The sequence below is a fragment of the Notolabrus celidotus genome, chromosome 2 (assembly GCF_009762535.1).
Source record: "Notolabrus celidotus isolate fNotCel1 chromosome 2, fNotCel1.pri, whole genome shotgun sequence".
Lineage (NCBI taxonomy): Eukaryota > Metazoa > Chordata > Actinopteri > Labriformes > Labridae > Notolabrus > Notolabrus celidotus.
The window spans coordinates 26,797,457-26,812,061 of record NC_048273.1 but is presented as its reverse complement, the minus strand read 5'-3'; the positions used below and the strand labels follow the sequence as shown (position 1 = coordinate 26,812,061).

At 38.7% G+C, this 14,605-nt stretch overlaps 1 protein-coding gene across 3 annotated transcripts in view; it reads right to left on the bottom strand.

Annotated features, from left to right (window-relative positions):
• Positions 1–14,605, bottom strand: part of LOC117831101 (BMP/retinoic acid-inducible neural-specific protein 3-like) — a 135,190-nt gene that overhangs the window by 71,830 nt on the left and 48,755 nt on the right. The window contains exons 3-4 of one of the 3 annotated variants that reach the window (XM_034709628.1): positions 5,168–5,269; positions 2,222–2,292 (exon numbers count right to left, since the gene is read on the bottom strand). In XM_034709628.1, the coding sequence (XP_034565519.1) occupies positions 2,222–2,292; positions 5,168–5,269 (173 nt within the window). Of the gene's footprint in view, positions 1–2,221; positions 2,293–5,167; positions 5,270–14,605 lie in introns of those variants that run through there. The other 2 variants (XM_034709619.1, XM_034709637.1) reach the window with 2 other exon arrangements.

Below are 14,605 nucleotides of genomic sequence, written 5' to 3'. Positions count from 1 at the left end.
TCCTTGTGTACAATTGTAGCAATTATTGTAAATTCTCGTCTTTTAGTAAGTGATTCTGAGCATAATAGTGAGGCAGTTGTTGACACAATCATCCAAATTTGCTTCACCCTCTATGTGCACAGAAAGAGACAATAAGTAGCTAAAGCATACACAGCATCTGATGCTTTACTATTGAACATATAGCTTTAGGATATCAACCTAGACAAACCATGGATAGTCTGTGACATCACCCATTGGTTTCTAAAATGGCATTTTGAAGTCTAAGGGTGGTGGGCACCATGTTGGAAATGCTGACTCAACCTTACTCTCATTCAACCTTTAGATAGACAAAGATGTGGAGCTGAAGCAGGCTTCAGCAAGGACCTAATGGTGATTCCTTGGCTTTTTCTACCAGCTCAAAGTAGAGACACGAGTAACGGCATTTTTTTTGCACTTCCACATTGGCCATCTTTTCAACACCAGAGGTTGCCACTTGGATATCTAAAAAAATAACTGTACTGTCCATATATTGGGAGAATATCAGAGTTAAGTTTGAATAACTGCTAACCAAGCAGCAACCTCCGGTCTAAAAATATGAGTATGAGTCCAATGCGGAAGTGCTAAAAACTACAGTTCATCGAAGATCCGCTTGAGGCTGGCTCCGGAAGTACCGGAAACCACATACACACCAATTCAAAAAGGCCGATCTTTACAGCAGAAATAAACATGTTTACAGCCTGGTGCAAAGGACGAATGTAGTCTGGATAGCTCACTTCTCAATCGGCACACACTCTATGGGGGGTGCATTTTTTTCTAACGCAGCAATTTAGAAGATATTTAGATTACAAGTCTTCCAATGAGAGGCACAGCTGACTTGATTTACAGGCAGGAATACAGTAACTGTTGGTCAGGAGGCTCAAAGCCCGCCTCTTTATGTCACACTCGCTCGACAGCAGCAATATGGCTCCCGCCGACAATTGGCCCCAAAACAGCGCTTCAGAAACAGATGGGTGATGTCACAGATACTACGGCCATATTTTATACAGTCACACACCGATTGAGGATACACCGATTTTACCTTAGTTTGTTGTATGGTGGCACAACATACATTGGTTGTATAATGCTAGCCAAATAGTGTTCCTTATTGGATGTAATTAACCAAAGTACACTACACAGCCCTCATTAAAAGTTAATTGAAAATGCTTGATGTTACCCAGCAACTGTTCAAAACTTAAAAAATGGTCAATTTATTTTAGCTATTCAACTTTGACAGCTGCTTCACACAGGGCAGCACAACAAATCCTGCTTTTATGGGTTGAAAGTCCTTTGTTTGTTTGACACATGCATCTACCCCAGCTGCCACATCAAGTCTACTTTCACACTCTACAGTGTCACTTGAATTCAGTAGCACATCACACAAAAGCTAGAGGACAGGGACCAGTGGTTTCACTACATAGGTCCCCAGAGCATCATATATTGGCCCACTAACCTGGCTGCCTATTTGACATATTACATAAAAAAATCTCACTGAAAGGGAAGACATCCATGCAGTACTCAAGGCTGCTTTAAAGGATTGCAGATAAGTCTTCATTCTCTCTTGAAATAATGTTTATCCTGCATTAGATGACTCATAATTGCTGTTTTTTGCAAGCTATTGATGGTTAATTCCTTTGTTTTAGACTGTTTGAATTTTAAAGCAGGGGATAATGATGGTGCTTGATCATGATAAAGACCTTCTGGTAAATAATGGAGGGACATTTGAACGGACATTATGTGTTATATTATTATTCATAATTTAATGATTATGTAATTATTGTCCTTGGGTGAAAACAAAATTCAAGTAACCACAGTTTGAAAGTTTAAGTCATAAGTAACCAAGAGGACCGTGAACATACATGACATACCTTGCTTCTCATTTGAGTCCACCTGAATATTGATGTATTAAACATATATACATTACTGCTGTATATTAATAGCTCAATGATCCTCATAATGTAGCGTATGTGGTAAATAAACAAACTGGCATAGAAACAAATGCTTACTTATCTCTCTGACTAATACAATGGCTTACTTTTTTCAGCTTAGCAACCAGTTTCGTTTTAGTCCAGCCAGGCTGAATGTCCTTAAGGGTCTCATAAAACACGCTAAGAATGCTTATCTGACTGAGCAGATTGCTGGGCTGGCACTACCCATTGTATAAACCTTGTTAGTGTTATGTTTTTCCTCCCTCTTCTGTTTTTACCTTTTTCAGAGTTATTTCCCCTTGATGCTGGTCTGCATTTGCAGGGGGGAGGCAAGGACGATTCATTCTCTCTGCGGAGGGAAAAGCAAACAATTCAGCAGTGATAGAGAGACTTTTTTCCAGAAAAGAGCCCTGTGTTAGTAGGACATTGTCTGACTTTATAGAGAACATAGGTCAGAGATAGAAAGTGCCTAGCCCTCGTTGTGGCGGCTGGCTGCTGATAAATGACCTCTGCCAGTAGCCCACAGTCTTGTGCAGAGTCCAGCTGAAATACACAAGAGTCCTGCTCCAATCGTCTCCATGCAGCGCTCAAAGTGTAAACAAGTCTGATTGCTATTTCTCAGCTCATTGTGAGTGTAACTGTCATCAGAGTATGCAAATGGCCCATCAGCCTGTTATGTACTCTCATGAGAGTCGACACAACTTGGAAGATGCAATTCTTGCCTGTTTTAAAAATCACACATTTTCTTATTAATTATTTACCCTTAACGAGACTGAAAGGCTTTAGACATGACTATAAAATACTCAGGCAGCTTTCATGGCATCAACAAACAGCTTTAGAGCAAACTTATGCAGCCATGGAGTGTTAAAAGTTAAATGCTTACCCAATTATTTCCTACATTTTTTAAAGCTTATTTTGCACCACAGTACTGCTTTATTCACATTTTGTGGAGTGTCACACTTGAACTAAGGCTGAAACTGACGGCTATTTAACCCTTACTCATTTTTCCTAAATCAATCCTCTTTCTTTGGTGCATAATATGTTAATAAAAAGTCATGTCAAAAACAAAAGATGCAGCTAACTTTTACATTTGAGAAGCTGGACTCAGGATATTTGTGGAAACATACTGTTAAATCTGCAATATAAATGAACCAGTATATAGGACAGTCTGTTTTTGGGGGGGTCCCAAAGGTTTAATCTGTGTTCTTGCATGAAGACTCCCATTGTGTTCAGCAATGTGCAGTTTCTATGCAGATGTGTAGCTCTTTCTAATACCATCTGTTCACGTATACCAGCTACGTGCATGGTAGTTCAGTTGAGCCTACGGTAGCATTGATAGTTGTGAAGTATGGATGGACTCACTGCTTGTAAGACTCACAACACCCCCCTCCACTGGCTACTTGTTGGCCTAAATTGAGGCGTCTTTTCAATTAAACCAAAACTCCATAAGTTCTATTTACTCAAAAGTATACCATTGTTTTTACAAAATGCATTATTATAATCTAATGAGGGAGAAAAGCGTAAAATAGTGACGCCACTACAGCTCTGCCTCGTGATGTATCCGGCATGCTTTGCGCATGAAGCACTCGTTGCTACTCAAAGCGCCAGAACACAATATCTCTCTTTGCATCTTAAATTGTTTTATTAGACTCCCCAGTGTAAAGGATACAACACATTCTATAATATAAAAAGTAATAAAAGTTACACTTATACATGTAAGATCTTTTTTTTAATAAATACTTGAAATGCTAATTTATGTAAAATTGTTCACTCTCCAGTTGCTACTGTGCTATTATTGAATGCTATGAGGTATTGAAGCAGCGCTAATTCATTTTTTATTTCAAAAAAATATTACAATAATGACACTTAATGGGAGAGACAAAAGGAGTCACTCTATAATAAACCAGAGCACATTACCATTGAATCCACAGTTACCTTCAGTTTGCAAACTGCCGTGGCTTCTTTTCGCTGCACTTTTTGCTTGACAGTCCAAAAAGGTGTAAAGGCAACAACAAGACTTTATTGTATGAGATTATGTCAAATTCAGACTCTTAGAATTTTGAAGATTTCACTTGACATTCAGAAGGCGCCAGCACTTTTCCACATGGAGCAGGGCCATGAGAGCATTGTGAGTGGGAGAAGTCTTGGAGATAATGAGGTAAATATTGGACTTTTGAATACTTTGATTGTGCTGCACAAGATGTTTGCAGTAATTTTATGGCCATTGTTTGCTCACATAGATCTCAAATGACCTTGTTAAGGGTCACGAGTGTTTTGGGAGAGCACTCGCGCCAGCTTACTCGTTATGTTATAATGACATGCAAACTTTCTCTGTGTGAGGAAGGAGATATTTCAACCTTGAGTAAACTACGAATTCCCCTTGATCGCTTTGAATCTATCCTTGTCTTCTCTTCTCCTTTCTTCTCTTCCCAACACTATTTCTGTGCTGGTTTCACCCCAGATAAATGAAATAATCATTTTAAAATTTCTAGGACTATTACCTTAACAAATTGTGGGTATTGCTCAGTCATTTGCTGCAGGCTATATTTGAGATAATACGGTTGCTGAAGTTGGAAATGTATCAGAATCTTAATAGGATGGAGACATGGACTTAGCAAGAATTTTCTCTCATGGTGCTACATCCTAGAGCTGTGAATACTTCAAAAACATGCTCACATCTCTTGCCCCAACCTGTCTCATAAAATGTTCACCATTTATAGATTTGTATATTTTGCAGTTTTCATGCCCTGCTTTAAGTCTAGAAAGAGAAAATCCTCTTCTAGTAATATTCAGGAATTGATCCTGATTGTGTCTCTATTATGGAAAGACATAATATCATCATTTCATCAGAGACCATATGTCCTTGCAATACTGAAATTACACTGCAGTGAGATTTTAAACAGCAGACAACAGACTGTAGTGAGATTTAATGGAATGACTGCAGATGGACAAAATGTTTAGAGATAATGCAGCAGTGAGGGAGACAACACTGGTTAAACATAGTGTATTAAATGTGTGTATGACAGTTTGTGGGACATACTGTGTGCGAGAGAGTGTGTGCGTCAGCCTGTATTTGGCTGTGAGGCATGGCCAGATGCTGTTTTGGGACATGCTCTCTGGAGAATAAAAGGCTTGGCTCTCCTAGACCTCATCAGCTGCCATCAACTCTGGGACAGTGGAGAGAAAGAAAAAAACAAACAAATTGCATGTGATCACACACTTACCAAATAAATGGATTGTTGTGATCTGGGGGTGTTGCTGGAAAATGACATACACTAAGGGAGAGTGCAGGGACTTGAGCTGACACATCTCAGGCCAGAGTGATCCTAAGTGAGAGAGAAAGAAAATCACGAAAAGTGTAAGGGGATTTTTAAACAGCATTTAAACAGCGCTTTTCTATGTTTACTCATTAAGATTGTAAGACATGTAATGAAAAAGTATCCTCAATTATTTGTATTTGTAATAAATTAATGGACAAGATGCCTTTAACCATATGTTTCAAAGTAGCCTTCTGTATCTGTTTTGAGGTATCCATGATCAGCTGTTTCAGCCACATTTGTTACCTTTGATCATCTATCCCTTTAGTTCCCTAGTGCCTGTTTGAACAGAACTTCTACTGTTTGTTATGCAGAATATTTTTGTGTCTATTTTAAAGTTCTCTAAGTACTTTCCTTCAATGTATCTACAATGACTTGTTCCAATCTCCCCTTAAGGTCTATTTTTTGTCACTTGCATGGTCTGTTTTAAGGCACCTTAGTGATCTGTTTAAGGGGGGCTTTAGCATGTGCTTTTAAGTATCCTGTCATGTCTGTTTGTAGGTACTCTTGGAGGTCTTTTTTAGGGAACCTTTTTCACTTGGTTCAAGGAACTCAGTTTTACTGTGTCCTTTAGCATGAGCTAAGGGTCTCTTAGGCATGGTTGTAAAGCAGCCATCAGCATCCCTTTCAAGGCACCTTTAGGGTATTTAAGGTTCCCTTAGAAAGTGTTTTGAGTTTTTTTAAACCCTTTTAACACATTCTATTAGCAGGGTTGACTGGAGCTAAAAAAATGCTAGCCTTGCACTGGAAGCCCCCTTACACACTCACACGTACCCAGTGGCTGTAAACATTTTTTGAGCATAATATGGAGTTGTCTGTAGCAAGAATGCGTGGGGCTGGTCAGGAAACAAACTGGACCTCTGCGGCTGCAATGGTGAAAGATTTACTGGAATGAAGAATGTGTACTTATTTGTGACTTTTTGTTTGTTTACTTATTTATTCATTTATTTATTCATTTATGTATGTATTTTTTTTCTTACCTTGACCTACTGAACACAGAGGAGACTAGGGTATTACATACTGTGCTACTGTATATACCTTAAATATCGGGGGATGTCGCCATTTGGGGGGAATTTTTTTTAGAGGGGCGTTTAAAGATATATGCTTACAACCTGTTGTACTACTGCCTTTAAACTATGTCATGCCCTTTTCTTTTTGAAATGAAAAACAACTGATCGCAAAAAACAACAACCTTTTAACACGATTGCACTGTTTAAAAGTATATTTAGTTTGGTTTAGAAAAAAAATATACTACAAACCCAACAGATAGTGTAAGATTATAATCTTAACAACACCAAATTGGGTCTCCATGTATGTTGGTTATATACAGTTTTAGTGAATTACTTTCTGTTGGTATAACCTTGCTGACAAGAAGAGATACCTCTGCAGAATTGCTTACCTTATTGCCTAGTGTCCTGCTCAAGGCCACTCAAGAAATCAAACCGATGACCCTGGATTAATGAATGACTCCCCATCTTAGTGGTTTATGATTTGCGTACAATTTGCTAAGGTTAGGTACACATTGTGATGTAGTAGGTCGGGGATGCACCTGAAGTGTTTTTGTGCAGTAGAATCTAGTTTTAAGGTTAATTTAAACTATTCTTCATTTGTAGTATCATGATAAGGAGGAAAAGGAAATGTTTTTCTGAAAGTAGAATTGATATTTTTTTCTCACTGATGGTTGTTTACCTCATAATATTCACTGGCAGAAGGTCATATTTTCCGCACCTTTTTATTTAATGCTGTATTATCACCCACAAGGCTCACTGCTTTATCCTAACAGGGTGAAAAGTAATGTAAAAAATGCTGAAAAACACACTTTGAACATTTAGTTTCTCAACACTCATGCCTTCCACACATTAGACTTTATTCACATGATCGGCCTACAGCAGGAGAAAGATGTCTCTAAAATCAGAATGTTTTGTCATCTTAATTTTAGATCTTTTTCCCACCCTTTGGTTTTCATGGGGATGCCTTAAGGAAGGCCATGGTCTTCCCAAGCAGACTGAGGCACAGTACAAAATGCAGCACAGCTACTTGCATACTCCTTAAAGTGAGGTTTTCTGTGTTTTTTGACGGTTAGTGGAAGCGGCTTTGCAGCACGACCAGCAGATGTTTTGACACCCTTCCAGCTTCTTTCCCTGCCTTAATATTCTCACAAGGGTCCTCTCCTGGTTTTATTTTTAACTGGCATGAATAAATTAATTACTTGAGAAGGAGCAACAAATGAAGCTCCTCTGTGAAAATAATGGCACCGCACAACTAACTGCTCTGCACCAGAGCAGCAGTTTCAGGATCGCACAAAAACACACACACACACAAATATGCACACAAAACATGCACCTGCTCATAAATCTCTTCCCCAGAGGGACCTACTGTAGCTAATTGCGGTCATGTAACTTGTGTGTAGCTATGTTGTTTAGCCTTAAAATGATCAGAGCATAACGGACAACAATGTCAACAATGCTCCTAGATTTACATCCAGAGGCGTTTACTACTTCACAAGTTATGAGCTAGTTTAAGGTCAAGGCTTTTGCTAAAGGAGAATAGGTCACCAAGGTTAATAGACTCTCAGTACTGGTATATCCAGGGTATCTGAAACTGGTTAGACAACTGCCTTACAGCTGAAACCTTCCACATCAAGTTTGCTGGAGTCTTGTTCTATTTCTTCATTTATCCCTTTACCAAAGGGCCTCTTAGGATTCTATAGGTACACTTTCTACTATAGATTTACATAAAACAACTACAATCACTTTTATGTTGATGACACCTTGCTCTATCACTCTTGAATTCTGTGTTAAATATGGTTTCATCTTTAAAAGTCCTCCTACCAATACAACAACAACAACAACAACAGCAGTTTGTTTCTACCCTCTAACAGAACCCACAGGAGGCACCCCTGTGTGATTACTCAATTCAGTCCCCCAAAGTAAACTGGACTGCTTTAAAACCTGCTTTGTGCCCACCTTAAACACAATTTCAAATAGTTTTTCTTGAGGCTGTATGGTTTGTGCAACAGCATCATAGTGTTCTCATATTCAGGCTGTTTTTTTTTATTTTTTTTATGCAGAGCTTGTGAAAAGTGGATAAAGTACAATAGACGTTTCTTTGTGGCTTCCTGTTTCGTGTGTTTCTCTGTTTGCATGTGGATTGTTGTTGGTTTTGTAGTGTTTTTATTGTGAAGGTAGTTGACACTTGAGTAAAAGACAAGTTGATGGGTGTTGATGCTATATCAGTGCATCATTTTTGAAAGCTTGGCATGGTTGTGTTGTGCGTGATTGTGTCTTCTATGAACACGTGCAGATATGCCTGTTGTCAGGGTAATGAATAAATCCATTTGGGGGTTTTCCTACTAACAGTATGAAGATGTATGAGTACAAATCAATACTTTAGGGCTTTAGTTCTCTCAAAGTTTTACAGAAGTGTGTTTCCAAAGACCGCACAGAAATGGAGAAGAGTTATAAAATTGCTTTAATAATGCATCGATGGACTCAGATGTAACAATGTTGCTTAAGAACATTTTTTTCTAAGAGAATGAGTGTTACTTCCAAAACTAAAATAGAGTAAAAACAACAGAAAAAAAGGATAGTGGAGCCAAAGTGATGTGCCCTGTGGAATCCTGGCATCAGACTCCGTTTCAGAGCATTTAGAGGGAAGAATTTCTTCTCACAGATAATGCTTACTCTTTGAGGCAGGGTAAGATATGCCTCTGTCAGCACAGTCAGCACCAACGTTGCCATCTTTTAGACTGAATAAACACTTTTAAAGCAGATTTGATGGAATCAGTGTTCCATTATTAAGGAGTGCATTATGAATTCATCCTCTACCACTCACAAGCACTCAGTCACCCTTGACTCAAAATCTTCTAAGACACAGTCCATTCGTTAAAGGAATGTTCAGTAAATTAACCAAATCCCTAACTGCATAAGTGTCAGGTAATGATTTCCCTAATTACACTTTAATTCAATTTTGTACTATATTGACACCCTTCAGTGCATCCCCGACTCTCAGGCTGTCTCCAGACATTACTTTCTCCCCCCTAAAGAGGCAGGAAACAGCTCAGCACTGATGTCTTCCCTTCATGCTCGGTTTGTGGCTGTTGAATTCTGAGACTGACGCTTTGAGCTTCTGTTCTGAATTAGGGCTCACTTTAAGGAAGAGAAAAAGTTACTGGAACACAGCTTGACTGTTAATGAGTAAATATGAGCCATGTCCTTGATTTGATTTATTCTCCACACAACAAAGACTTTTACAGGTGGATTGCAGACTTAGGCCTTTGGTCATACAAGTGAATTGTATTGTTTCTATAGATTTTAAGCAAAGATGGAGTTGAACATTTGATCCATTGTGATGTTTGAACATCAAGTTTATATTATATATTTTGCTTTAGCTTCTGCCAAGGCCGACATGAAGCACAATTTCAAAAGGATCTTGCTTGTAAAATCTGACCAGAATGTGTTAAAACTCTTTAAGTGCTTCTTTTCTATTTCACTTCAACTTCATAATGCTACATGAGCCTCATGTTATCTGTGAGTATGTATTGACATTTCCCATCAGCATCTGCTGAAGATTGGTTGGCTGGACAACCCTAATTTCTAGCCATCTACCTTCTAGTCGACACGTCACTTAACCATAATTTTACAGTTTTTTGAAATTACACTACAAATATATTTAATTTGAGCCACCTAACATTTTACATTTGGTGGCTCGTTTTAAGTAATCATCTACACAAGTGAGTTGCAGCTCGGCTTACATCTGTGATGTTGGTTAGTTGCCAAAGTTAGGGGTGGAATGTCAATTCCACTTAAGATTTTAGATGTGATTACTCAACATTTTTAAGTTACCTGTCCAGAAAATCTTAAATCCTGTGTTTTGACAACTGGAAGGTCATAAGTATGTTGATGCTTTATATTTTGCAAGGTATTGAACCAGTATTATGTGCTTACACGAAGATTAAATGCACAATAAGGTTCAATTATTACTGTCCAAGTTGAGCAAGGTGTTCTCTCTTGATGAGGAACTATCTCTGATTGTAACATCTCCCTTATTGTGGATGTAGCCAGAACAGAAATAGCATAAATGGGGCCATCTCTTCATATAAGCTTAAATGGATCAATGAAAATGGTTCAAACTTTTATACATTTTACATATTTTTACAGATTTGCATGGATATATCACAGAGGACTTTAATGTTAATAATTCAAATTTTTCTATGCAGCTTTAGAATTTTATTTGGCCCATAATACTTAGTCTATTTCCTAACCTTCCTCTCTCCCCTCCAGTCTGCAAGCAGCTTGGCCGGCCTGCCCTCTGCAGTTCGACATGGTCATTATTTGAACAAATCTCTGGAAAAAAAGGGCCGCCAAGAGCAACTTGTCGAGCACCAGAGGCATTATGGGCTCTCTCTGAAAATCTGCACTGTATTAGCCATGATAAACTCAGCTGTTCACTAAGGAGCATGCACAACACATTTACATACAAAGAGGGAAGAAGAGGAATACACTCTCTCATGGTTGCGCACACAAATGTATGCAATGCGTTGTGTAAACATATATAGGCACAGTTTTTCGACAGCAGGCAATATGTTTCCCTCACCCACACAATGGGGAATTAGCATAGCTCCACAGAAAGTTTCCCGTGAATTTTTTTCTCCCAAGAAACAGAGAGAATAAACACAAATCTGCTGGAAAGAAAAGAAACGTGCTGGGCAGGGAGACAGATGGAACAGGTGCAAATATTGCCCACAAAAGAGGCTAAACAGAGGAGCCAGTGTCAAGCACATGGAGGCGTTTGTGCGAGAGCAGAAATATTTAGAAGGCTAAAAACAGTGGTGGCACTTAGACTCTGCATCCATCACAGAGGAGACTGCTGTGTTTGTCCAAAGGAGAGGACTGTGGGGGTGTGAGCAGACTGCAAAGTTAGCTGGCTAGGTGGCTGGCTGGGAGAGAGAAATCTTGTGGATTACACACACAGTGACAAACACACACACAGTGACAAACACAAACACAGTGACAAACACACACACACACACAGTGACAAACACACACAGACACACAGTGACAAACACACACAGACACACAGTGACAAACACACACACAGACACACAGTGACAAACACACACACACACACACACACACACACACACACACACACACACACACACACACACACACACACGCACACACACACGCACACACACACACACACACACACACACACAAGTCCGGTGTATGAAGCTTTCCAATATGGTGGATAAAACTGTGGGACAGTGAAGCAGCAAGAAATGCCAAAATCCACTGACAGTTTTGGACATTGTACTCAGATAAGAAACAAATTAAAACACAAAGCAGTTACAGCTGTCAAGCCAGGCTTATTTCCAGTGAGTAAAGACAAAAGTGAAATAAACCACTAATAACCAAGAGGCTCCCCTTTGGAGTCCATATGAGACATTACTCAAAGGCACAGATTGTGAATTCATGTATTGTGTACATTGGCAGATGAAACTTGTCCCCTCTCTTGTATGAACAGGTTTTTGTCTGGCTCGATGTCATATGGCCAATCACCACCATTCATTTAATACTGAATGGGTTGGATAGAATGACTGACAGAGATGTTGCATGTTTTTTCTATTTTATGTTTTGTATCATTAAGCACGTCAGAGTATAATAAGTAATAAACATTGGATGGTATTTTATGGATTACAATGTGAATGGTTGCTTATCAATCATGTCACATCAAAGGTATGTGTATGATACTAAATTATCAACAAACTGTTGAAAAACGAAACCAATGTGGAAACTGCAGTTTCACAAGTGTCCACTTGAGACTGGCTGCCAAATTCAAGGAAACCCCTTTGGAGCAAATATTAAAATGTTAATTTTTACACCACAATGAAACATGATTACACCCCAGTTAAAAAAATATTTTTTGGATTTGAAGATTATTTATTTATTTATGCATACCAAACTCACTGCATGTGTATGTGGAGGGAATTTTAAATGTGTCTGTTAATATAGTATAAAGGCTGAGAGTTTAACATAAATTTGCACAAGTGGGTGCTTGTACATGTTTGCCAGGCTCAAAACAAACTTCAACTCTATCACTTTGACTATTAATAATCATTTTTATTATTATTATTATTATTATTACTTGTATTATTATTATTATTAGTAGTAGTAGTAGTAGTAGTAGTAGTAGTAGTAGTAGTAGTAGTAGTAGTAGTAGTAGTAGTAGTAGTAGTAAGAATAACACTTTTTTGGGTTATTTTCAAAAACAGATTACAATGTGCTTAAATAACATTTATCAAAACATTCAAGACAAGACAGATAACACAATAAAAAGGAAAATACCAAACAAAATATGGTAGATAATCAAAACAAGGCTTATAACTAAAACAAGACCCTAACAACAAAACAGGCAAATAATAAAAGCCAACAGCAAATAAGGTCCTATACCTAAACAACACAAGGTGAAAGAGACAAGTGAAAGAAACAAGTACAACAAAGCTAAATGTCAAGATAAAGGCAGACGATAGAGGTGAGTTTAAAGAAGAGATTTAAAAAGGACACTGAGTTTGCCTGCCTGATGTCCTCAGGCAGGTTGATCCAAAGCTGTGGAGCCCAAATGCAAATACTCAGCCACATTTTATGCCTGGCCGAGATTGAGGAACCACTGGTAAGGCCCTGCTAGAAGACCTCAGGCAGTGGACAGGGAGTCAACAGTTCACAGATGCAGGCTGTAGCCTGGCTTTTTAAGGCTCTAAAATGAGTCTTCAGAAACCAATGCATGATGTCACAGAGGCCACAGCGAAGTGTTTTTCAGTCTATGCGTAGTATCCATAAGAGTTGGACAATAGAATTTAACTTAACCCACCAACTCTATAGAGAGCTCACCAAAGGAATGTTTAAGGTGACATATCACTCTCTTTTCATCAAAATATATTGGTCTAAGAGGTCCCAAAAACATGTCTTTAAAGTTTATGCTCAAAAAAACACTTTGAAATCAGATTTTGGCATGCCTGAAAAACCCTCTTCTTCAGCCCTGTTCAGAAGACTCAGTTTTCTCTCTGACCACGCCCCACGTTGATCTAATGTTTACATGTTAGCTGAATATACACGGCAGCTCACAGACCCCCGTTTCTTCAACCCTCTGAATTTGATCCAGAATCTGATCCTGACGGAGAGGCGCCTGCAGCAGGACCTTTCTGAACGATTGGTCACAGATTTTGTGTTTCTTGTTGTTTTATTTGTCAGTATGTCGACGTGCGTCTTGGTACACAGCTACGAACATGTAGCTATGTGGCTATGCTAACTAGCGCTAGTACTTATCCATGAAAAATAAAAATCATCCACTAGATCTTCAAATCTGCAGACGTGGGGAATAAATCGGACCTTTGTGTTTATTAAGACAGCCTACAACTAGCATGCCTCCCTCCTAAGCTCCTTGTTAGCACAGGTGTGTGCAGGTAATGAAAAACAGAGGAGGAGCTGAGTTGTATTTTATACAGTCTATGGGCTGAACAAGCTCCGAGCTCTGACTCCGTGACAGACTGGATATTGTTGTGACGTAACAAAAACACGGAAGTCTGAAACGGCTTGTTTCACACACATTTACAGAAAGGTGGAGAAATCAGAACAGGGGCAGAATGGATTTTTTTCATTTTCGGGGGGTTTGTAGACATGCCAGGGAACATATTTCAGGTAGAGAACTATTAAAGAGTTGATTTTGCATGATATGTCACCTTTAACTAATCCATGACAAAATTTGCTCTAACTCATTGTGTCAACTTGCTGTTTTCCTTCTCATAGCATTTTCAGATACCTGACAGCATGTACAGAGCCGGCAGTGCTACTTTTAGCCATCAACTTTGAGGCTTTAACCCCTCATTATGACATACTCATCAATCTTGAATAAGAAATCTCAGTGGTTGGATCTCCATCCTTGCTATGAAGTGAGCAGCAAAGATTGGGGGACATGAGTTTAGAGGAATTGGATTCATGCAGCATATAAGTACCTACCCGATATGTTTCTGTGTTTTAATTAGTGGTAGTGTTTTAATTTGTTCCGCCACATTTTTATTAAGACTGAAAATCGGAATTGATGTGGGAGGTTTCTGACTGTTTGAAATTTAGTAAATATAAATTGGCTTTACAAATCTTCATATGGTCTGGTTTTATCTATTCATCTTTCTATCTAGAATATTAGTAGCGTATTACACAGTTTGTTAAAATCAGATGGGACTGAATCCTTTCTTTACATAATCCCTGACACCATAACAAATCTCCTGATAGTTATGAGTGCCTAAGTCACCAAAGTCTAAAATCTCTGTGATATTAGGTTGTGTTG